The sequence below is a fragment of the Athene cunicularia genome (genome assembly GCF_003259725.1).
Source record: "Athene cunicularia isolate RWA chromosome 1 unlocalized genomic scaffold, athCun1 chr1_part1, whole genome shotgun sequence".
Taxonomy (NCBI): Eukaryota; Metazoa; Chordata; class Aves; order Strigiformes; family Strigidae; genus Athene; species Athene cunicularia.
Genome location: NW_020799091.1, coordinates 112,408,867 through 112,434,590, shown reverse-complemented (window position 1 = coordinate 112,434,590; position 25,724 = coordinate 112,408,867). Strand labels below are relative to the sequence as shown.

At 38.9% G+C, this 25,724-nt stretch overlaps 2 protein-coding genes across 4 annotated transcripts in view; both read left to right on the top strand.

Moving 5' to 3' along the window:
• Positions 1-6: 6 nt before the first annotated feature.
• On the top strand, positions 7-5,964 carry CREG1 (cellular repressor of E1A stimulated genes 1). The gene is made up of 4 exons (XM_026855240.1): positions 7-103; positions 2,142-2,261; positions 3,572-3,756; positions 4,318-5,964. Coding segments are annotated over exons 1-4 (333 nt in total). The 5' UTR covers positions 7-76; the 3' UTR covers positions 4,319-5,964.
• Positions 5,965-16,339: 10,375 nt separating this feature from the next.
• The window catches only part of CD247 (CD247 molecule), a 58,182-nt gene continuing 48,797 nt past the window's right edge, over positions 16,340-25,724 (top strand). For all 3 annotated transcript variants that reach the window (XM_026850647.1, XM_026850639.1, XM_026850630.1), the window contains exon 1: positions 16,340-16,485. In XM_026850647.1, the coding sequence (XP_026706448.1) occupies positions 16,428-16,485 (58 nt within the window). In that variant the 5' untranslated portion in view covers positions 16,340-16,427. The remainder of the gene's footprint in view (positions 16,486-25,724) is intronic.

Below are 25,724 nucleotides of genomic sequence, written 5' to 3'. Positions count from 1 at the left end.
CAACATCTTCTCCCTCAGCGACGGCCCCCCCGGGCCGTTCAGCGGCAGCGGCGTCCCCTACCTTTACCTGACCGACATGGAGATCTCCGTGCAGGACCTGGAGGTGAGCGGGCGCAGCCGGGCCGCGGGCAGCGCTCTCTCGGGCAACGGTGGGTCGGGGGTTTAAAGCCCCCGCAGCGGGGCACGGGGACGAGGGGGGTTGTCCCTACAAAAATCGGCTCCAGCAAGCCGCAGGTGTAAATAGTGACCCCAGTAAAGGAGACGTGCAAGCGTGCAGGTTAGGCTAATGCGGTCGTATTTTTTATTTGTTGCCTCCGCTCTTTCATCCCGGGAGCAAGTGATGGTTGAAAGTCCTGTTGTAGGCTCGGGGTTTACACCAGCGCTTCCTGAAGGCGGTGCAATGGTGTCACCTCATTTGTGAACCCTGGTGACAATTATTAGGCCTTGAACACGTAAACATAAGCAGTGCTGTCCGTGTTGACACTTGGTAGTCCCCCTAAGAAGTTCCTGCTGATCATGGTCTGAAAAATTGCTGAGCAGCGCTCTGGTAGAAGAAGCAGCTGAAGCTCCCAGAAGCGCTGACCAGAGAAGTGAGGGCCTGCAGAATATGTCAACAGGGAGAGCTGCACAAAAATGATCAAAAATACTGGAAATTGTCAGCGTGGGACTTGAGCAAAGAGAGCTCCTTGACAGGCTACTGAAGGAATAGTAATTACATCTCTGGAGCTTACCGTAAAGGCAAGAACACGATGAAAAGCAGCAGACTGGCGTGCTGAGGGTCTGAGGGTGTGTAACTGGCCTTGCCTCAGATCTTTTGCTTGGCTGCAGTCAAAAGTTGGTGAAAAAAAGTCAGGGAAATAGCAATACCTGTATTAGAAAAAATTTTTATACTAGTAGCTGTTACAGTATTAGTAAAACAAATAATCACAAAACTTAAATAATGGAAATTTTTTCAGACTTGTTTTACTGTCAAACCTTTTTTGTTTGTTTCCTGTCAAGTTTTAGTTTGCTACATTAAAATAGTTTAATTATGTATCTAGGTGTTGTAGAAAGCCTAATTTATCTTGTATGGTATCTCCACTCCAGCTACAGCTTTTTGTTTTCAGAATAACATAAAAATCATGGTATAAACTGCTAATGGAACATTTTCCTTCAGAAGGCTCCTCAGCAGATCCTTAATCCGCTGTTACAGGGCAGAAATGTTTGACTGTGATAGTCACGTGTCAGGGAGACGTGTGGTAGGAAATAGTGCCGAGTAATCATGAGTCAGCTTTTTTGTAACTAAGCAACTTCCTATCTGTCAGGTGGTTGCTCCTGTTTCATCAGTTCAGTGGTACTCTGCATAGAGTTTAACCGAATTTATAGATTTTTGGGGTTTGGGGTTGGTTTTTTTTTTTTTGAGATGAGCTCTTTTAATGAAATTTCTCAGAGCACATGAACTTTCTTTGCTGGGAAGTAATGAACTTATGTGACACGAATTTATGGGAGATAATGAATGTTATGTGATGCTCTGCAGTAAGCAATCCTGTTTTGCACCAGTACATTTCAAGCTGTGTTCACCAAATTAATTTTAGAAAAACAGTAGGATACATACTCTTTAATTCTTAAGTTAGGTGTCTTAAATACTCAGGACCAAACTTTAAAAAACTTCAAAAGAGTTGATGAGTTTGGGGGCAGCCAGGAGTCTTGTTTTGATGCGGGGGTTGTTTGGTTTTGTTTTATCAACGGTTGTGAAGCTTGGTTGCCTTTCAGTAACCCTTTGTCCTTCTGCCAGAATTAACTTAATGATGTTCACTGTATCTTCTTGTTTTCTGCACTGTCTTGTATGCATGTGAATTGGAATATTCAGCATTTGAATGTGAAGTATATGTATGTTGAATTCAGAGCTTTACAGAGTGCCATTTTGTGAGGTTTGCATTTTATGCTAAAAAACTTCAGCACACTTCTAAACAGGTCTTTCTTTCAGATTCAGAGCTCATCTGAGCAGGCTTTCAGCTATACTTAGGAAAAGGTGATGGCAGCTTTGTGCTTTTTACCAGTAATACTGAGCTGAATAAAGTACCAAGAGCTGAAAATATGGTGGGTATGACATTTTTCTTGCAAAAGTACATAAACCTCTTGTCTTACTACTTGTATTTCAGATCAATTCAAACGCCTCCTTAACTGTGTCTTTGGCACAGACTCCTTACTGCAAGAAGCACAGATACGATCCCCAGAATCCCCTTTGCGCCCACATAATCTTCTGTGGGAGTATTGTAAAGGTAAGCAGCTGAAAATTGACACTGGACAAGATTGTGTGCATCAAGTAGTATTGTTTAGTGGATGGAGAAGAGAAAGGTTAGAGTTTCTGTGCAAAAGTATATGAAGAGGTGTTATGTGCCATGATACCAGAAGGCTAGTTCATAGTTTATGTGAGGAAAATGAAATTACCACTGTGTACTTGGAGGAGCTCTGTTGGCATGTCTTTAGCAAGGAACTTGGGAGGACAATACTGTGATGAAAGAAGTCTCCCTCTTTCCTCTAAACCTGTTCTGAAACTAAGAATTCTAAGACAGTTGTCTTGTGAGTGAAGCAGGAAGGTTTTTCCATCTCTTTTGCTCAGTTAAATTCTTTAGTCTGTGCAGTGTGACATACACGCTTCTGAAACTGTACTGAAGTACATATTAAGCTGAGGTATAAAGTTACAGGTATTGGAGACAGAAAAAGCACATTGTATTATCTGGTGGCATTGCTGCCAGGGCAGTATTCTTTCATGCACCCCAGTACTTTGGTGTCCCATAGAAGGAACATAGAACTGCATGTGTTATTCATTGAACATCTTAATCCCATTATTGAAGATAATGATTGAGGATGAGGACTAATCATCATTACTCTTCCTTATGATAGTCTAAATTCTTATTTGGTGTTTCCACACCTCAGATGTTTATACACTACACTCCAGTCCTTCAATTGCTTTCATGAGTTTCTCATCCATAATGGAATTATTGATTTTATTTAGTTCCTCTTGTACCATATTCAGAGCTCTAACTTGTTGATATAACCCTTCAAACATTTGCACATTGTATCTTAAGTGCTGTCACACATTTCAGCTTCCCTTCTCTGTGGATTCTGTCACAAAATGCTGTATGTGTGTGTATACGTGTGTCTGTATGCATGTGTTTGCATGCATCTGAACACAGTTGGATCTGTTTGTGTTTGAGCAGGTGCAGAGGGGGTAAAATTACATCTAAAACACTGAACTGTAATAATTCAACAAGAATCCATACTTCTCTGTTTTGTGATTTGTTGGAAGATTTATTCTTGTGTTGATGAAGTGCTTTCTTGCTCATGCTTACTTTAAAAGCACTCTTTTGATTTAATATTAATATCAACTACCTTGAAGTTTTTGTCTGCCTCGTGTACATTTGTGCACCACACTGAAGATGAGGGGACTCTGCCACAGTAATGAGTCGTTTGGGACAAGACATGGCTAAACCGAGCAGAGAACACTGCAGTCAGCAGTGGATTTTTAGCTAAAATTTGTCTTCACATGACTGTATCTTACTGTAGTATTTTGCTGGTTATTGTTTAGGTGAATGATTCAGAAGCAGGCTTAGCAAAAAAAGCATTATTCAGTCGCCACCCTGAAATGGAAAGTTGGCCTAAGGATCATAATTGGTTCTTCGCCAAATTCAACATAACCAATATTTGGGTGCTGGACTACTTTGGTGGATTAAAAATTGTGACACCAGAAGAATATTACAGCGTCAAGCCTTAGTAAGTACTTAAGATTTGCATTCTTAACTCATTATATTTGGGGCCTGTAAAACTCCTCCTTATTGTTAACAGTATATATTACTGTCTCTGTTTTTTATACACATTTATGTCTTTTCCCTATATATAGTCTACTGAATGCAGTGGCTGAAATTGTAAGATACGTTTGAATAGGGGATCCACCTACTTAACAATGTTGTGTCATATCTAAAGAACTATCTGTGGCTAACTGTACTTGCACCTCAGTTTAAATACAGTTTCTTGCAAGGAAGGCTCCTATAGAGTGGGCAGAGTCACTGTCCTCTGTTTGAATTAATTGCAGGACAGACGATGTTTTGATCTAACAGTTGAAAGTAGTGAGACTACTCAGCATTTATGAAGCTGTATTAATGGGATTGTGGCAATATTGCTTAATATTTTCAGAACAAAATTGCTTTTGAATCTATCATGATATTGAAGTATAGAGGAATTTTGTGTTCTGTTGTCTGTGTAAAGCTAAGTCCTTCAAAACTTTCAAATACATTTTAACGCATTCAGTTTCACTCTTATTCTTACTCCTCGTAGGTGGAAGAAGATCCTTGGTGATGCTGATATACGAGTAAATTACTTTGGCTGATACACAAATGAATTACCTTGGCTGTTTCATGAAAGATTTTTTTCTATGTGTTGTAGAGCTTAATTAATAATGCAAAAAATCAAACACCTTGCATTGTTAATGAGCTTGTATAACCCTTCTGAAGCAAGTGTAAATTCTCACTAACTAGTACAACTTGAATCATGTTAATCATGTTATACTCAAACACTTTTGTGCATGAGCCATAACTAAATTTTATTCATCAGATGTGATTCTGGAAAGATGTCTGTCTGTCTGACAGTGCATTCAGAAATGCTGTGTTTAGAACTGGACTAATCTTTCCATTTTCAGTATACTTTTCAGTGCCTTAGTTAAATAATATCTGTTTGTGAGCACTCTCCTATTTTATTTTATTTTTTAAAATTTTATTTTTAATACCAGTTTAGTTTAGAACTTTATGGCAGAGTATTACAGGATGGCTCAGCTGACCGTGGAATGGAAAGCATTGCTTGTATTACAATGGCAAATGGTACGCTGAGTTCCCAGATTCTGTTCTTTGCACGCTAATACACTCACTTGTTTGAGCCATTACGATTGTGTTTATGCAAGCTGTACTTATACCTCATGAGAAGTTCTTGGTAACTCTTCAGCTGGCAGTGGTTATATGCCCCAAGTCTTTAATAGAAGCAGTGTGGCAATACCTCAAGTATCTGACTTTAGTATAAGAAGAGTAGTGGCTTGTAGGTTTAATGAGAATGTTGTAAAGGGTAAATGTTTTCTGGTTAGGTTTCTTAAATCATCAGCTTTGTTAGTCTGATCAAATGACAGTGTATCAGCTTTTATTACCATCAACAGTAGAAATGAGCAGACTTTTGGTTCGGAAGCCTTACACAGCAGTTTTGGGTTAGTAACCCAGAAGTGAGAAAAAAGCAATACAGTATGACACAGATGATTTATGACTTATAGACAATAAAAATTAATGAAAGCTGTGCATAATTAATTTTCTGTTAAAATAAGCCATACAGAAGTGCAAAAAATAAATTAACACCTTTTTACATCCTCCCTCATCTCTTGTGCTAAGCTCACAAATACCCAAAAGCAATTATGAACAATTAAGTTGATTTTACAATGAGCAAATACTGCCTAGTTAAGAGTAAAGAATGTGAGAATTTAGACTTCTCAGAGACAGATCCATATATAGAACAGTGGAATTAGTCATATCAAATAATTTCTACATTTTAATGTTGTTATTATATCACTAATTTTCTCAAATCCTGTAATTATTTGTGAAAGTGTTTTTGATGTAATTTACTAAGTTTTCCTTCCCCACAAGGGGAAAAAAGGTACTTGTTACTGTATGCAACCCATTCTCTTCTACTACTTGAAAATTAATTTAAGATCACAAAAACTTACAGTACGGAAAAATTTATACTGAATGGGTAGCACTGATATTAAATATTAAATTGGAAAATATTTTTATATGAGGCATAATAATTGTGGAAACTCAGATGATCCTCTGATGTGGACTTGATCATTACCATGGGGACACCTGAATGTGTTACAGGTCACTCCATAACTTCTGATGTGTGAGACTGATGATGCTGTGCTTCTGTTAAAATAAAAATATTTTTTGACAAGTGGTGTCGAGTGTTATTTATTGCATGTTCAAGAATACTTCTCTCCCTCTTGTTCTCTTTTAACACAAGCACCCTCTCTTCAGAGTTGTTTTGCTGTCACTCTGGAGTCTTTTACACTTGCTATAATAGAATAAATGGTGAAATACCCCTATTAGACCTGGCTTTCCCTCCTTGGATTAAACAAGCATCTTCATGTTTCACTTTATTTTTTGCATCTAATACTGTGAAATGGAACATAAAGTAACAACGGTTATGAAGATAAATACAAGGAAGCCTTATTTGATTATTTCTTCTGGCTAGGGCTTCTGCAATTCTAAACGACTGTATCATCAGCAGGCAGGTGTTCAGCCACCCCCAGGAAAGCAGGGCTCCGTCACGTGTTAATGGTTACTTGGGTAGACAAATGCCATCACTAAACATCCCCCCTTCTTCTTCCCAGAGCTTTTATTGCTGAGCATGATGTCATGTGGTCTGGGATATCCATTCAGTCAGTTGGTGTCAGCTGTCCCAGTGGGGTCCCCTCCCAACTCCTCATGCACCCCAGAATCCTTGCTGGCATGGCAGGGTGAGAAGCAGAAATAGTCTTAATATTGCATAAACAATAACTCAAACATCCCTGTGTTGGCAACGCTGTTTTCATCACAAATTTAACACAAAGCCCCAAACAAGCTACTATGAAAAAAATTAACTCTATTCCAGCCAAAACCAGTACACCACTTCTGAATTTTTGTGTGAGGGTTTGGTACAGAATGAAGCTTGTTTTCTGTTGTTTTGTTTCTGGTTGTCTTGTTGGATTTGGTGTTCTCAGTAGTACCAATTCCCAAGCCTTTCCTAATTGGAAGTGGAAGGGCTTTTATTGGTAACTGCATCTTAAACAGTTCTGTAATACTACTGCATTTTATTGAGACAATTTTAGATCATCCAAACCTCTTCACATTTGAAATCTGAGAGGACTCTACCCAGGTATTTCTTTTGGAAAGTGGTGAACAGCAATGGTTAAGCTACATGTACAGAGCTGGATTTGAAGGATACTCAGAGAGGAACTATCTGGAGTTGTATCTATGCATCTCATCAAACACTTGGATAAAGAGATTTTTGTATGTAGAAGTGGAATGTAAAGCAGACTAGGGTATCAAACATACTAAACATTTCTCTGTTTTTCTCTCTTAGTAATAGGTGTGTAAATGTTAGTATTGCTAACAAGAAAGTTACCAGGTTTTGTCCTATTTTTCATCATCTTTCTTCTCCCTTTGATCACCTTTTGTTGTATTAGGCTTCTATGGGAATTCACTTGTGAGCATGGGTCCTTTTTTTCCTAATATGCAGTATTGTAGCTTAGAGTAGAAGAGGCTGAATATATGAAATTAATGCAGCTGTAAACAATGAATCGGTATTTTGACTTCTCACTATGTGTATCCTCTACTGTGGCGTGCTTGGCATATTCTAAATAGTAATGAAGTCACTCTCCATACCCAGGAAATTAAGCATCTCCATTCATAGATAAGAATCTGAGACACAGGATAACCTTAGGCACCTCACTAAATCACAGGATGTTTGTTAGCTGGGAATCTCATTAGGATAATCTCAGCCTCTCACTCTGATGGTGTAGTCATGTTTTTCCTTTGCTAATCTTGCTCATTGACATGTTTGTGTTTCTAATTCTTGATTTGCAATTTCTTTCTTGTGTTTTAAAGTAAGACTTGTGCCCAGTAGATTCTTGCAACGTGATACATCATTACAGAACAGAATTTATGTGTATTAGGTATTAGTTTAATCCTTTATTCAGTTCTATCTGGAATTAATGTCTTAGCTATTTAATGTTGTATCTATGACCTTCACAATGAAATAGAGGTATCTCAATTAGAGTATTAGATTAATACAAAAAGTATTAATCATAACTCAATGGATACTTTTTTTTTTTCCCAACAGGTTTTTCCTGAATAACATCATACTGAATCTAGAAAGATTCAAAAACAAACAGTTATATTATTGTTGAACACAAGAGGGTGCCATAGACTTACATTCGGGTTGTTTGTTAAATGTTTAATACTTAAAATTGGTTATGGCATTCATCATAATTCAAAGATGTTGGAAAAGCATATGACAGGGCCCATGATATGAACAAATTCTTTTTTCTACAGTGTTTTACATTATGAATGCTTTCCTCCATAAACACAGCTGCCTGCTAGCTGCTAAAAAAGAAGCATTCATCATTTTTTTGTGTTTTGTAATCATTTTGTGCTGTGGAGTGCTCAAAAGTAATATCCATGAAAATGATTTAAAGGTTTTTAAATTAAGAAACTCTAGTAAAGAAAATGGAGACAGGTATAGAATGCCACAGAGTATCAACTGGGAACAACCACCTCCAGACTCAATAGTGTTTATTCCTCTCGGTGCTTACTATCTATAAGAATTTAAAGTCAGGTTGCTTGCTAGTGTGAGGATGCTTTGGCTTAGGCTTATTGTTAGCTGAACTAAGCCACCTGATTCTGATTTGTAATTTCCAACAGCTAATTCTCCAGTGGCTTGGCTGCTTGTGCTGGTGGTGAGTTTTGGCTGTGTGCAGGTGTTTGGGTGGTGAAGCAGAGCTGGGAAAACCCTGCTTTGAAGCTTCTCCTGTTTGCCTGGGGGCTGCACAGCCCATCGCGGCTTGTCTAGTCCCACTGACCTGACCTCAAACCTGCCTCAGCTGTGGTTGACCCCGGTTGCTGTCACTCAACCTACTCTGCTTGTCCAGGTACTGTGGGTCTCTCTATTTTGGTGGTATGGCCATTGCCCTGCTGACCCTGCAAGCTCCCCTGCTCTCATGGAGTAGCTGGCCCTTGATGGTCCTCAATTTTGTTTTCCCTCCAGGGAAGCTCAGTTCATGAGTTTCTCATGTAAAACTCTTGGAGCTGCTCCCAGGGCTTTTTGACTTAAGCAGTTTTGTGTCTAGAGGCTTCCACAGAGTCTGTGATGAATATTATAGTGTAATAAGATTAGAGTTTAAGACTCACTCATTCTGACTGTAGTGGTTGATGTTCTTTGTAGGCTGGTTTTCTGTGGAAACAAGGCTTAGGTAATGTGTTGTGTGGATACTTGCTTTTATCAGATTTTTTTACTCAGTTGGATTTAAATTTGGAACAGGCAGTCTGACCTTGAGGCCACAAAGCTCCTGTGTATACCATGACAATTGGGAGCTGAAAAGCGGGAACAAAACGCAGTTCATGTATATTAAAGGTACAAAAGTCATGCTTTTTAAAACATTCCTTAATTGTGCTGGTTGCAGGGCTGCTGGAGTCTTCTGATTGACTGAGCAGGTATGCAGTTAGTATATGAAATGGTGATATTTTGTATTATTTAGTGGGTGTTTTCTTTTTACTCAAAGAGCCTGATAGTTGTAGTGATTGTTCTGAATTTTTTTTTTTCTCTAGCTCTTCATATTGTAGATAGAAACATCCTAACAATTCCCCATTACTCTTTGTTTCTGATTCCTGTTGCTGTCAGGCTTAGGCTTGCTTTTGCACATAATTTCTCCAGTTTAAACAAAAGATAGGGCACACAGGTGGTGGCAGATCCAACAAATGCTGCAGGTCTTCTTGAGAGAGCTGAGTCTCTCCCTCAATCTCAGTAATGTCAGTGGAACTACTTCATGTTATTTTTGCTACTGCCACTCAGGTTGCAACCTTTACTTATTTTGCACTCTTGTTCTCCTCCCATTTATAAAAATGTAAATAGGTTGGCAGGATTTACATAAAGCACTTGTAAATCATCTTAGTACCTTTAGATGAAGGGAATTCTTTTTAAAAACAAGATGACTTCTGGTTGCTACAAACACAGAGTAACTCAGCAAAGCCATGCAGAGAGTATGTGTATGTGTGTGCAAACATGGAGAAAGACTTTCAAGCAATACTGGGTAGTGTATATGTAATTGCATATGTAAGCATGTATATTTATGTGAAAATAGCGACAATACCTTGTATTTCTAGAATGTTTTATGCCAATGCAATCTATTAAACATCACCCAGTAATAAAAAGTAACTGTTTCTAGATTGAAATGAAGCAATTACTTCTCATCTCTAAATAATTGCACAAAACCTGCAGCATATGATTATAAGAATCTCATGTAGTTCTTTCCTGTTGTCATTTAGCTAAAAACATTGCCTAATCAAGCATGACTTGTTTTTTTATTTGTTTTAAATGCTTAAATGAATTTCAGTTTCTTTAATTAAGTTTTCCCATAAATCAGCTTTTGAAAGACGCAGGAGAGGTATGTGTTGGGGTGAGGAGGGGAAGAAAATAAAGGGAATGAAGATAGTTGTCACAGGTCTTAAAATCTGGCTTCACAAGTACTTTCATATTCATGAAAGACATAACGTTACTGATCAATCAGAGTCTGTACAGCCATACAAGAAAGTACTGAAGATGCTTTATAATTAAAAATAGCATTTCCAGAATGTGTGGTTAGTGATGAAGTTCCAGAATTTTTCTACATATTCTGTAATGTAATCGGGGAAATTCACCTGTAGTTAACAAGGTAAAAATGTTAATGATGTGAGAGAGTAGCTTGACTAGCCTAAAGGAAAAAGAAGCATTGTGCTTCCTTCTTAAGATAAGACATAAGTAGTGCTCTCTTCAGTGCATTTAAAAAAAAAATAAAAAAAAAATCCAGAGTAGATCATAAAGGCTTCACTTGGGAGGAAAGAAATGAACGTTACAGATTCAGTAGTCTCAAAACTGAGTAGTGAGAGAGAGTGCATTTTAACTTTCCACTAACATCTCCTTTATAGGTTTCCAAAACCCATGTTGCACTGAAAATTTTAAGACCATAGCAGGAACAGGAAACTGCTAGTCACAACCCCCCCAAAATAATGAATAGGAATTCATTCTTAAAGGGCATCAGGGCCTGTTTATCATCTCTCATAGGAAGCATACACTCATGGTTGTGTTTGTCTTTATGGTACTGCACAGGTGTGTCTTTTTTTTTCTTTTTTCCTTGTTGGATGTAGCAGAGTTTCTACTTGCACAATGCAGCTGCAAGGAGTAGTGACAGTCAAGTGTTTTTTCCTTGGAAAAGTAGTATTTGCATACACAGAGGGGAGCAGTTGTAGCAAGACCAACTTCTCTTGTCTCCCTGTTGGGAGCTGCAAAGCAAGACCTGTAGTTAGATGCTGTCTTCTTTCCAGCTCTGTTTGCAGTGCTGACAAAAGTGCAGGGCAGGGACTAATCCTCTTGGAATGCAGCAATTATAACTAAATAAGTATTAATTGCTGCATTCCAAGAGGATTAGCACAGTTGAACCCAATTATAGCCAAGCGAAGCTTCACTGTAAGGCACTACAGTGCATTGAAGTGCAGTGAAGCAGTGTAGGACTTGTCAGTCCACCACATTTTGTCAATAAAAACTGTAGGTTTACACACTATAAACAGCAGACTTTTCAGTGTATTGGTCTACTGCATGAATGGCCTGTCTTGCTGGGGCTACAGCCTGCTCACCAGTGAAAATTGCTTATTTAATATCCATTATCTTTGTGTGAACATCTCAAAAAAATTATTTTAATACTTGATTGAGCTAGTTGTGGCACTAGAACTATCACTCCCTGCTGGATGAGGGGCAAGACTCTGCAATCTGTCTGGATTGTCCCATCTGTAAAGTTGTTCAGCTCCTCCATCGGGTGATGTAGGAATTAATTTTGCCTTCAAGTACTAACTGTATCAAATGGGCTTAGAAGAATTTTTGATAACAGAACTGTTCTCAGTCCCAGCAGTCTGCAGTGATGATTACAGGCAAGCTCTCCGTGGTAGCAACACATGAGCCAGAGGGCAGTGTGTAGTTATTTTTTTAATCCTCAGCTTGACTGTGGTGTGGGTTTGTTTTTTAGTTTTCCATTTATTTCCTGTTAAAACTGCAAACCCTGCTACTTTTTTTTTTTTATTTTATTTTATTTTTTCAAATACAACAGTCAAAGCATAACCAGTGAACATGAAAAGGGGATGCTTCTGGGGATGAATCAGCCCCTTGCATTAGAGCAGTTCCAGGATTTCTTGCATCCAGAGAAAGAATGGCATATTGATGCACAGAATCAATTTAATGCACACCTTGTCCATTTTATGAAAGATGTCCTTACAGATAACGAACTGCACCTTAACCAGTGTTAAACACAACTGAGTTGTACTTGGGGACCACTTCCATTCCCAGACTCATTCTATTTTGGGAACCATAGATCAAATCTTGGAAGTCTTTCCCAGTGCAAGTAGTTCTTGAAATGCACTGTCCTCCACCTGTATGTTTAGATAGAGTCAAGTTTAGCTGAGAGCTTTTCTTAACCCAGCAGGGAGGGTATTGTGTCTCCACTGTGGCCTTGTCTGTATTGAGAGAAATAGCTGCTGGTTCAGCTGAGCTAGTGTTGGCATTCATTTCTAGCCCAGTGTTAACGAAGTTCTTATGATCTAACTGAAGTGAGTAAACTGAAATATTAGTATGGATTAAACTGTTAGTAAAAATGCATGTATGAGATTGCATCTCTAGGAACTACAAAACACAGTAAAAACTTCAGCACCCCCTGCCCACATTGCGCATTAGGCAAAGAGGATGAAAAGAAGGCAACACTAAGCAAATCATTCCTCATCGTGTATTTGCAAGCTGTATGAACACAGAAGAGCCGTTTCCTAGAGAAGAGACCACTTCCCCTTTTATCTTTTTCTGCACTCCTCAACTGCATGTGATTTGCATCTCCCATGCCATGCTTGTTGTGAGAATAACTCGTAATACAAGCATGATTGCTCTTTTATATACTTTCATTGTATTTAGATTATAATGATAAGCTTGCCTTATTTCAAAAGCTGAGGGATGGGGAGGAGAGAATTTCTAGGGGCGCTGTCATGCACAGCCTTTTTCTGACTCTACCCACACTTCTAAATGAAGTCTGTATACTCTATTTCTCTGACCTTTCCCTATCTAGACATCAAAACACACTGGCCCAACTGCTGTTCTCCTAGTGTGCCTACGGTTGCCATTAATCTCCCTTTCTTATACAGCTCTTCATTCCTTTTCCTTACCTTTGGCCTCAACTCTTTATTCAAAGTGATAATTTGCTGGCTTTCTGCCGGAGGGAGAAGCTATGATCAATAACAGGAGGAGACAGGGGTCAGCAGAATAGTGATAAGCAGTGCCATTTGCTTCTCTGAAAATACTGTTACCCAAAAATATCAATAACTGGTATGATATTATTTTAACTTTTGGATAAAGCATCAGTGAGATTTAGTCAGCCTGCAGTGGGAGCAGGGGTCTTTCCTCTCATAATTCTTTATTTCAGCCAATCTTCTAACATGGGGAAGCGGACAGAAAGGGCTTTAGCCGGCTCATGTTGGAATACAGACCATGTACCCGAGCACAGCCATCTCTGGGACTAATAACACCTCTTTCAGCTCCAATATGTGGTGACTCTCGTGTGCTGTGCTTTGCCTTCTGCCTGGTGGTGAGTCAGAGCCCATCTCCAGCCTCCTCTTGCAGATTTTAGGGTAGAAGAGCCACAAAGGAAACCCTCCCCAAGGCTGGAGGAGAGCAGAGGCTCATCGATACTGTCTAGGTATCACAGAATGTCATACAGTCCTCAAGTTTGGGGCACTGGAGTAATACTAGAGTCTAATAATTTTGGTATTGGCTGGTACAATATAGAACATTTATTAAATAAAAGGATAATACTGTTTTATCAATGTATTAGCCTGCATTACTCCAGACAGCAAGGTGACTAATTTCTTGGTCTCCTTTTTCCAAGAACTTCAATTTACTTTGCTTTCAAAAGACTATAAATCCTTACTTCTCATATGCACAATAACTCTCACCCTGTCTTTGTACTACTGGGACATAGTTATTGCCAGTCCTGTTCCTGTACCTGCTGGGGATGCACATTCCTCTTTTTTTCCTAAGAATTAGGAAGGGGGGGTGTGTGTGTGAGGGGAGGTAATTATTCATTGAGATATTTACGTACTCCCAGACTAAGCTCTGCTCCTGAAATGCATTAATAGTATTACTACTGTAAACACTCATCAATCCTCTGTTGAGCCAGTTGTATTTTAACGTGGGGGAGGCTGAGCTTTAGGCTTTAAGGTGCATCTAAGTAATCTTTTCAAGCTTTTCTAATTCACAGTCATCTAAAATGTACTTTTTGTTATTAAAAGTGAAAATGTTTATTTGTTCACATTTGAAATGAGCACAAAAATAGGAGATTTCTTACAAAGTGAGAGTTTCACCACAGTGTCATGTGGTATGACTTTCATATAATTTCTCCAAAATGTTAGGGCATTTATTTTTGTCTAATATCTGCTTCTCAGGAAGATTTTTCTCAAATTCCATATTTCACCTTTCTTAATTTCATCTCATTATGTGGGTTTCTTCTTCCCACTGTTGTCCTAAATGAATACTTCTATTAGCTGCTGCTTAATAATTAAAAAAAATGCAATGAGAAATGTTGAGGAAGAAGTACCCCTAACCACACCTTGGCTCTCCCCTTGTTTTTTTCTCATGCATTTAAAAGTTCTGTGGTGGTTGGTTTGTTTATTGCTTGTTTTTTGATAAACAAAATCAATCACCAAAAAAACCGAACCCCAAATGCAAACACTCCCAGGTGTTCCTGATTCCTGGTTCTCTTTGAGTTCTAGTGCCTTGTTTTTCCTGTCTCCCTTAAGACTTCATTTCTTTATCTGTAAAAGCTTAACTGCCCTGGCTTTAGTAAGTCTAATTTGAAAAGCATGTTGAAGTCCTCAGGTAAAAGTATAATGACATGATTTAGTATGGTTAACCCAAATCAGTTTCTTGTGTTTTTCCAGCTCATAGTGCAAAGCATTCTCCTGAGTTACATTTGCTGGGTTACTGCTAAAGCATGCTTTTTCTGTTGGCTCTGTGGTTATCCGTTGCTGCCTATAGAGCACTGCTTTAATACCACCTGATTTGATCACTAGCTTGACTTCGTAAGTGTTCTGATACTCCTGGTGCAGCCTTCTGCTCACTTCCAACCACCCCAACCACTTTTGACCTGGGGGGTCAACATCAATTCAGCTAGACAAAGGAGGCTCAAACATAATGTGTTCCTACTCGTGATTTTGTGTAGCTAGCTGAAGCGATCTTATTCATTCCCTCGGAGCAGCAGAGAAACGGGCATTTTCATTTTTGCAGTGGGCTGCTGGGTCAGTCAGTCAGCACGTACAGGTGCTACCGGGGCTGCGTGCCCAGCCACCTGGCCCCACAGAGGCAGGCGTGGGAGAGCCAAGGGGGTGGCAGGGGCTTGGGGCAACATGGGAGGCACTGCAGTCCTCGTGCTGGATGGAGGACATGCACCTGTGCGAAACCAGGCTTTGCCAGTGTGGCTGCTGGGCAGGGCAGACCTGCTTGGTTTTGTGTTGCTCCAGGGACTGTGTTAACAGGCGAGTGGAAAAGCCTTGTTAGCTCCCAGACCTCAGTTGCCTTCAAACCACTCATCCTGCTCCTGGGGTGCGCCAGTCTGCCTCAGGATCTGTTGTCAGAGGGCATCTTCAAGCAGCAAGAAGGTTAAATCCCATGGCCCACTCGGTAGGTAGGAGTGTGATGCATAGCTAGAGGCTGCCAAGCTTTCTGTTTCAAGCCAAGTGAGGATGAGATGCACACTGTGTTCACCCTCAGAGATGACACGGGCTCCCCTCCCTATCGGCTGCAGTGGCTTGGAGGACAAAATGGCTCCAGAGCTCTGCACACACTGACACCCTTTCAAAATACAGTGATGTGGTGTGTTCACATCAAAAGCATCTCCATTTCATAGGAAGGTACAACTGAAATGAGCCAGGCAGGGTTAGTTGTGCTGCTGTTTTATGTCCTGTGGATGCCATCTGCAAGGATGGGCAGAGCCCCGCTCTCCCTGATGCTGGGCACCCCGTAGCCCTGAGAGTGCAGCCGCTTTCAGTTGCTCATGGTAAGGTTATGTTTCGATTAGATTTAGAAATGAAGTTTATATCTTTACCAGTTTAGCCAGCTACTTGTTCAAGAGTGACTGTAATTTACAATTTTAAGCTTCTATTTATGCCACGCTGCACACTGGGCATAGTAATATAGTATCCCTTTTGAAGTCAGGCCACATCTGATAACAGACACACTTTCTAGGCTCCTTGTAGAAATCATCAGCTGCTTGACTGGGATGACCTAGGAACCGTCAGACAGACTGAAAAAAAAAACCCCACCAAAACCCAACTCGCACAGAGGAAAAGAATGAAGAAATACAAAAGGAAACCCCAAGCATCAATACCAAGAACATAAACCCCAGACCTCAGCGGCTGCCTGGCTGCGAGGCAGAGGAAGACGCGTGCTTGGGCGCTGCCGCCGGCAGGCGGACTCCCAAAGCCCTCAGAGGAGCTGAGCTTCCTGCGGGGCTGGCAGACGGGCAAAGCCTGCGGAGGTGCCTCTTCTCCTCCTCCGCCCGTGGCTTCCCGCTCCCCAGCACGCCTCGGGGAAGCAAGATGAAGTGGACGAGGATTGCCATCTTTGCCATCTTGCATGCACAGCTCCCAGGCACAGGTAAGGGAAGCTTTATTTTACGAGGGCTATTTTAAAGCTGTACTTGAGGGAAGAGCATGATGTTTCTGTGGTGGATTCGCGACCATTTTGGTAGCAGGAGGGTATCCGCGTGAGGCCTTCAGCCACGTCTGACCTCCTAATCATGGTTGAAATCATGGCTGCCTGTGAACAAAGCGGCCGGACTCGTGTTGTACTGCCCTGCGATACGGGGACACGGCAGAGGGCTGGGAGGAGAAGGCAAGGACAGCCGTTGCTGTCGGTGCGGCCTCCTCTTCTCCTGCCGGAGTGATTGCCGCAGCTCAGCAACAACTCATCATAAGGCTCTTGGCCCTCACCTGGCTGGCTTTCCTTGCCATTTAAAAGGGGAACTTTGATAAAACGATGAAAATGTAGTCACTTGCAGTAATCTGCGTAAGAGGGGCTTTTAATGTAGTTAGGTAAAATTAGAGCCATGTTGCTCGTACCGGCGTGTCGGGTGGTTGGTTTGCAGTAAACTGCATACCCATCAGGCTGGAAATTGGGGGGGACGTAGGTGATGAGAAGGGTAGGATCCTTCCTTTTGTGTCTCTGCATTCATGCTTGTCTCTGCTAGACACAGTGTAAAACGACTTTTTACCTTTAGATATTCAATTGTGGTGGTGTATGTGCTGGCCCCACTTGGGCAGAAAGTGAAGCAGCTTTGGAATGCACAAATCCTCAAAGGTGCATCTCTTGGGGAGATAAGAATGTACTTCTCAGTAGCTAGGTAGGCGAAGGAGCAACAGTATTTATATCCAGAGAAGGCCTCAACTGTGGCCTGAATTTGGAGAAGACAGCCAATACTAGTAGGCCAAGTTTGAACTTGTATTAAACCAAAAGCTGCTGAAAGAGTTTCCCCCACAATGTATGCCATACTTAACAAACACACCATCCTTACAATGAAAAGCTTTGGGAACTGCCGCAGACTTTTTATTTGAAAGTTTTCTGGAGATTAGAGAAGGGTTTTACAGCCGCTTGCTGATGTTGTGGAGCCCGTTAGTTTGTGGAGGCTATGTTTCAGGAGGATTTAAAGCAGAGTTGTGTGCTCTGTGATAGGCAGGGCTTATGTCCATTCAAACACCGGGGCCTCTGTCCCTTTTTGATACCCAAGTATGGTTCTGTACTTAAGTATGATACGTCTGGTACTTATATTTTGTACATTGCTTTGTATCCATAGATGTGTCTAGGGCTATAAAGGTATGGAGATTACTTTGGGTCAAAATGCATCTTTGCATTTTCTCTTTTAATCTGTCACAAGATATCAGTAGTTCAGGCTCCTATTTGTATGTTTTTAGCAGAAAACATTTACTGAAAAATATGTAATGTAGTTTGCAAATGGGTAGAGCTAGCCCTATAGAGGTCTCTGGTGCAAAGCTCTTAGGGGTATTCACACTCACAAAGAATACATGGGATCAAATTTTGAACAGGCTACAATTATGATTTGGAGATTGTTGTCAATTTGAGGGGGAGTATTTTTGATTGGATACCTGTAATAGTTTGAAGAATAGTATTTAGCCTAAGAGTATAGGTAGAATAAAAGAAATGTAGCTCAAAATTTGTGGAATTGTCGCTACATCATTGATGCAAAATACACCGAACTACATTAATGGTGATCTTACATTTTTGTACTAAGATGAAACCAGACATGTTTTTTCAGCTCAGAGCTATGATCAGAAGCAGAGATCTGCTGCTGCCTGCAGTGTTTTCAAGACCTCTTAAAGTGAAGTGAACTTTTACTTTTTCATAACCTCAGAGTGGACAGAGATTCAGTAAGCTGTATACCACCTTACAGTCAGTTCATTCCACTTCATTATAATGCATTTTGTGCTTATTCTTCAACTGGTCAGTTGAAAGATGCTACCAAGATTGGGACTGATGAGCTTGCAAAGCCTTTCCTTTTGATCTTTTAAGTACTGAAGTGTCAGATGTGAGAAAAAATTTGTTTTAAAATAAGTAATGCTAGAAATGGGCCATAGTTCTGATGCAGATTTTCAAGTATTGACACCAGACCGCAAATTTCTGAATGCTCAGATTTGGCCTTTGAACAATTACAGAGGGAAGCCATGTCACACACATTTAGTTTTTTGTGTTTCCCCCTTCAAAGTTACAAAAGCGTACATCTGGAAGTTTAGCTGAGGTCTTCCTATAACCCCTCTGTTAAAAAGTGCGTAAAAATAAATAATTTTAATTTCTGAGCAGATAACTTTATTAATCATGTTTGTTGAGACACAAGAAAAATATTAAAAGACTTCTACCCAGATATCACAATTAAAATGGCAAAAATCTTCATAGGGTTTACAGACCTTTTAGTCTGAAGTATGACAGGCTTCAACAGCAATACAACAGTACTGTGGGCAATATTGTAGAATCACTTCCCCTCCCCCCCCTTTTTTTTAAGGCTGATGAGATGACACCTTGATTTGTACAAATACACAACACACACATGTATATGTGCAAGAGTTCAAGGAGAGCCCTTCCCTGTTCTTCTTTACAAAATCACTTTTCTTAGAATCGTCTGCTAAACAGAATTGGACAGTGTCCTGTTTTTTGCTAACTCTGCGGAAACTAAAACATGTCAGACTTTGGCAGATATTACTTGCACGGCTTATTTTCACAATATTTTGCTGCTCTGCATAACTGTCTTCTGCCCATTGGGTGCCATGATGCCAGGAGCCTTTTTTAAATCAGTTCATGGACAGGAAGATAAAATGGATAGGTAATGGGTCTTAGGGTTCATTTGTTCCTTCCTTTTCATCAGATGACTTGGCAGGTCTGCAAACTACAAGGTTTTAAAGCTATAAGTTGTTTACAAGCCTGTCTGGAAAATCCAAACCAGTAAATACAGACTATTTTGGCTAATGTCCCCATTCCTTATGCGCTGTCTTGAGTTCTCCTTGCTGAATTCTTGTTACACCTGGGGGAAAAGGGGGGGAATAAATGCTTAATTTTACATGTTTTATTTCCCTTTTCTCCTGCCTGTTCACAATGATTCATTAATAATTCATGGAAAAAACTATGAACTGGCACATCAGTGAATGGAACAAAATGTAGGCAAATGTAGCCTTTCTTTGTAAAGGGACATTTGCTGAGCTCTTGCAGTGCTATATTCAATTCTCTAATGCTTGTTATAGAGCGAGTGCTTTCTATCTGAACCCTTCCAAGCAAAATTCCTAATGAGTGAAGTAACAAGTTAATGATCACATTCCTTTTAGTTTTTTGTGTATGCTAGATGGGAAGCATGTACAAAATGGAGAAAGGTATCTGAAAATATATTTATATTTCTCCTTCTAAAGTAAGACTGAAGATGAAAAGGAAATTCACTAGCAGCTTAAAGGGGATGAGAACTTGATTTATAAATGAACGTTCATGTGAGGAATGCTTTTGACAGCCATTTTCTGTTATTCACACAAACTTGAATTGTGTCTAACACTATAAGTAAACGCAGGCAAGGAAAAAATAATAGATAGATATTATAAAAAAAAATTTCTTTCCTAACTATCTCCAAACTGTAACCAAACTCTATTTAAAAAAAGAAAAAATGCTTACTTGTGCAATTGCAGATAACCATCGAATCCCCCTCCCCTCCTCCAGTTCATCACATATTTGAATGCCTATATTGTATGTAGAACTGTAAGATGCTTCAGCTTTTCTGGCAAGAAAATAGAGTGACTTTTTAGGGTGACATGAATGGAAGACATAACTCTTAATACTTAAAATATGAATCCTGTTAAAGGTATCTATTTGTCCATGTGCATATACTTGTATGTATATCGTTGATTTTCATTGTTCTACTGATATGACTTTGGTCAACAGCTAAATTAAAGTTTCACTGTTGTTTCTTTTTAGCATTAAGAAAACAATTTATACTAGTCCAGAGTCTGCAAGAAGCTGAAATTTTACAGACTTTTCAGATTTGCACTGTTGTATAACATAATATTTTGAGACTGGGTTTGAATGTTATCTTCTTAAATTCAGTTCTGCTCCTTTAAAGAATATGTAGTATTTTTAGCTTTTAAAATATGTGACAGTCCCGATCAGATTTTTTTTTTCCAGAAAAGCAATGAAGACATTTAACTACACTTTGTCCTTTGCAACTGATTTATAGCTTCATATATAAATGTGCAAGTAAATGAAAAGCTTAGTTTGCAGTTCTTCAGTCTACTCCCTCAAATGCACAGATCATGGAAGACAGTGGAAATGCATGTATTTAGACACACACAATGGATATATCCATCTTTGTGAAAGTTAGACTTATCAACGTGTAGTTCTTTCAATCCTTTGACAATTTAGCTATTAAAAATAGAAGTGAAAACGGCTAGCTCCTAAGCCTCGGAGATCACAAGCACTAATGTCTATGCAAGTTCTGTTTAAGGGATAGAAGCCATCTCGATTTTTGAACCCTATAGATTGGAAATATTTGAATCTCTACATGTTTACTAGGAATAAACCATCAACCTTTGGAAGCTCTTTATGTATTCTGCTCTCAATACTTTGTTATATGTCTGTTGAGTCTTACCAGAAGAACAGCAAGTTTGGAGTTTTCCATCTTCATGTACTTTTGATATGTGAGGGTATGTTAAACATTGTGCTTCTTGCAAGCAGGTTGCGAAGCCTGATGAAATGGTCATGCTGTTTGGCCTGTTTCTTTCATGGGATGTAATTGTAGTGAAAACTGCATCTGTATCCTGACTCTTTCTGAGTAGCAGAACTTTTTTTTTAAATTTATTTTATTTTTAAGTGAAGGAGAAGCCCTAATGATAATGCAACTCTTTGAAAGCTTACATGATAATACAGAAGTGAAATATATACCAAATTAGAATGTGATGGAAGCTGACAAGGGAAAAAGGTTAGAAAATTTTCAACAAATGATATAATAAACTGTAGTAAAACACACTGAGTAAGTCTAGAGAGTGGCTAGCTGTCAACACTTGTGGGATTTTTTTAAAGAAATCTCACATATGATTTACTTAAAATTCAAGCTGTTGTTTTAGGTGAAAATCTTAACTTTCACCATAAATAAACTTTCTAGTTTCCTAGTCAAGTATTCTAGCTTGTAAAGGAAACCTTGAAAATGCAAACCTGCATGGCTCCAGAAAAAGAGAAAACCAGTTATATAACCTGTCACAATTATTTTTTTTTTAGAGGCAGTTGCTATTTTTGGGGGGTGATAGGGCAGCCTGCCTCGGGATGCTGCAATACTTACATTTGACAAGCAATGAAAATAGTTTCCTGGTCAAAAAGAAGAGCACATCAAACATTTAGAACTGGAGAACACTTAGAGAAGCCTTCTGAAGACCCCCAAAATTGAATCATAAAAATGAATTATCATTTTTTTTATTAAAAAAAAAAAGTCAGAGTAATGGACTGAAACACTTTTCTAATGGGACAAGATGCCATATTCAGGAAATTAATGAGGGAATACTAATTTGGGTGGTGTTTTATTTGAAGTAAGTGTACATTGGCCACCAAATAAAGGAAAAAGCTATGTGACAAAAAACCCCAACTTTTTCTGGTGGTTTATCCAAATTTTATAATCAGTCTTTTCCAGCTAGGAGCATGGGTGTTTTGCATGCGTTTCATTTAAAACATTGCTGTCACTGGTATGACAGCCAAACCTGAAATAAACAGAGCCATATATTTATAAAAATGGTTCTCAAATATTTAATGCATAAGTATGTATTGTAAATCCATTCCAGTTCCCCATGGTGTATATATCCTCATAAAGCAAACAGGAAAATATCCAGCTGGTAACTATTAGATGGGTAAAATCAGACCCTCATAGTTTCATGGGTCCTGCAGGTGGATTGAGGTTCTTTGTGCAGGCATTTGTATATAGGAGCTGGGCCAAACTAATTAGATACTTTGTTTGCAAAACATTTATTTTGAATTAGTTAATATACAAATTCAACTCAAATTAAAAATTAACATGATAATTTATTACTTATCGGCTCAGTCTAAAGCAAGAGTTATTATCAGATCAAGCTAAAGCAAGTTTGGTACAGTGTGACAATGTCACTTTTAAAATATTCTCGGCAAACAATTTCGGTGAGAGATCAGCTTTCTAACATTAGATACGACACATTCCTAGTTATCAAATGTTTTGTCATTCAAAAATAGCTGAATAGTTTGAATGATGTCTTTAGAAGGTATAGGTAAATTGGATTCCTGGGCTGGGACTTTACAGCTCACAACAAATATAGCAGAATTTTAAACCTTTGCAAAGAAAAATTTTGACTTGCATCATATTACACATTATAGCTGTATAGTTACTATAGCACTAGACAATTTTTTTGGTCGCATTCACCAAGCTTCAGTCAGAGAACCCAGTGTCAAATCTTTGGTAGAAGTCGTTTCTGTGTCTATCTACTATGTGTCGTTACAATTTACATTTTCCTGTCCAGCCACGTAAAACCAACTGCAAGAAAGCAGTCTTACCGGAATTGTGTGGAGTCATCTCCCTTTCTTTCTCTCTGTTTTTCTCTCCATGATGCGAATTTGTGCGGTATCATCACTTTGGGCTATTATATACAGTAAAGTAATTTCAGCAGCACTTTGTGCAAGCATGCAGGTGTATTTCTGAAGCTTGCAAGAGAAGAATAAAGTCTTGCAAGTTGTGTTAAGAATCATATTTTGAAGGAAGGAAGATAGGATACAGAGAGAAATATTATATAATTCGTATCTTGTAAAAAAAAAAAAAAAAAAAAAAGCATGTCTAAACTAAGGACAGTTTCTAAGAAGCAAGCAAACAATTCTGTGAATTAGTCCGAGTATAGTTACTCTGTTCATAAAATGCCTTGTAGGAAATAAGTTTGTTTTGATAATTCTTTTAAAAGAATGTTATTTCAATTCTACAGATCTCTTCCTAACATCTTGCTGCTAGTTCTCAGGATTTGTTTGCTATTTTATGCTGTTTTATGGTTTATTACCTAAAGGTATGATACCTGACTGACTTAGTGTACACAGGTGAACTCATTCTTAATGTCTTAGTCATTATAGACTAGAACCTGTTAAGGAAATTTGTAATAACAGATTTTCAGGGGAGGTGTATGTGAGTGGTGCTGTATGAAGTAATATAAGTATGCATTTTTTGGTTTGATTTTTTTCATTATAACTTTTTTTCCCATATTTCTCAGGAAATGCAAAAATTCTTGCAATTAATATTGGTTCAGCATTTCATAGTCTGTTGGAATTTGAAGAGTTACAAATGCAACATGACCAAAGTAATTCAGGTGATAATTAACTGACTTTGGAGGTTTATACTAGCGACAGATTTGATCTCATGCTCATTTGTTACCTACAATTTTTTCTCCTCATTTACCTGTAACATGCTCTTCATTAGTAATGGGCTTCTACTTCTTTCAGTGTCTCTCTGGACATGTAGATTCTCTGCATAAGTTTTGCTGGGGAGTTGCTCTGATGAATCAAGTATAAGAATTAAATCTTTGCAGGTGGTAAGCTTAAAGAGAATTGGTGATAAACCCACCATTTTCAACAACTGTCCTCTGATTTCCCTTTTTCTGAGAAGGAAAGGGAGTAACACCCCATCACAAGTTGCCTGATTTTTAATTTCTTGAAACTATCGATCTTTTTAATGCAAAACTGAGCATTTGTGTGTTATGAGCATGACTATATCCAGTGGACCAGAGAAGATAAGCAAGGTTAACCCATCTGGACTTCAAGCAGAAGGTCAAACACCATTCCAGTTACTTTAAAAAATGAGCATCTAATATATGCCATAAAGGCTTTCTGGAACTCAGCTTCTTGGAACAAGTGTCTAAAATGGAAAGGGGAAAAAAAAAAATCTCTAAATCTTTTTCAGTAAAATTAGTTTTAATTATGCTTTCAGTAGGACCCAGTCTATTTGAGTAGGGAGGTGCTGGGAGCTTTGTCTACACACACATACCATATGTAAGCAGAATTATGCAGTGAACGCTAGCACCCATAGCACAGTGCCATAACCTGGCCCGTGTGGGTCAAGGCACAGATGGATGGCCGTAGACTGCCAGCAAGCTGTAAAATGCACTCCCTTGAAAGCCCGAACCACTGCATGGAGTGCTTACTTTTCCATCCCCAGTTTTGGCAGATGGCCTCTACTTTCTGCATCAAGCTCAATACAGTTTGCTAAGAATATGGGTTGTTTTTCCCTTGCAAATTAGGAATAATATTATTGAAAACAGCACAACATCGTCCGTTTTCTTTATACAGAAAGTTTGTGAGAGAACTCAGATTAACTTGTTTTAAGGCAACTACTTCCCCGATGATTAGAAATGCTCTTAGATGTGATCTAAAGTTCTAATGAAGACCGCTTATAACTTCAGGGTTATTGTCCATTCCCAAAGTTTGGAAATAACTACAAATCTTCAAGAGTTTTGCCTCAAATATAATGAAATATGAGAAGTTATGCATACTGGGTTCATGACTTGACTTTTGTCCTGAGGATGCATTTTGATCACATCTCCAAGTGTTTCTCCTTGACTCGAATGTTAAAAAAAAGTCTCTCAAAATTACTGTTCTCTAGAAGAAATGGCTTTAACTTACCTTGTTTTGAATTCTCTCTGAAATTTCAGATGTTTCTAGTATTAATGTGAACTAGATTAATACTAGATGTCACTAGTATTAATGTGAATTTTCCCTCTCCTGTCCATGCAGCTGAATTAATCTCTTCTAACAACTCAGATGTTATTTTACTACTTGCCTCAAAACCCACCAGCGCTATAATGCATTTGTTGCTGCTGTAACTATGTCTCTTCTGACAGAAAAGCAGAGGCAGATTTTCAGGCTTGAGACAATTTTTTTTCTTTTTTTTGGTTATATAACTCTCTTAAAGAAGTTACAGATATGAACCTTCGGTCCTATCTTATTGCAACATCTTTTCTAAGGTGTTTTTATCTGATTTTACTTTCTCAGCTGCAAAGAAGTAGCTAACAGGTTTGCCCCCTTTCTTGCTCTTCTTTTTACATCTTGGGCCAATTGGGCCAATTGTCTATTTGTTAGACATGATGGATTTAGCAGAATGAGTATCAGGTGTAAAATAGACCTTAAAGGGAAGCAACTTTCTGCAAAATTTTGCAAGATTTTTTTTTTTTTTTTCCTCCCCTTGTTTTCAGCTGAGGTAAACCAAACCCTTCCAAAGTATTTTTGTGAGACACCAAAGTCTGTGAGCAATTAGTGTTCTGCATTTGGGAAGAGGGAAACCCAGATTCAACTCCTTATTCTTTCTG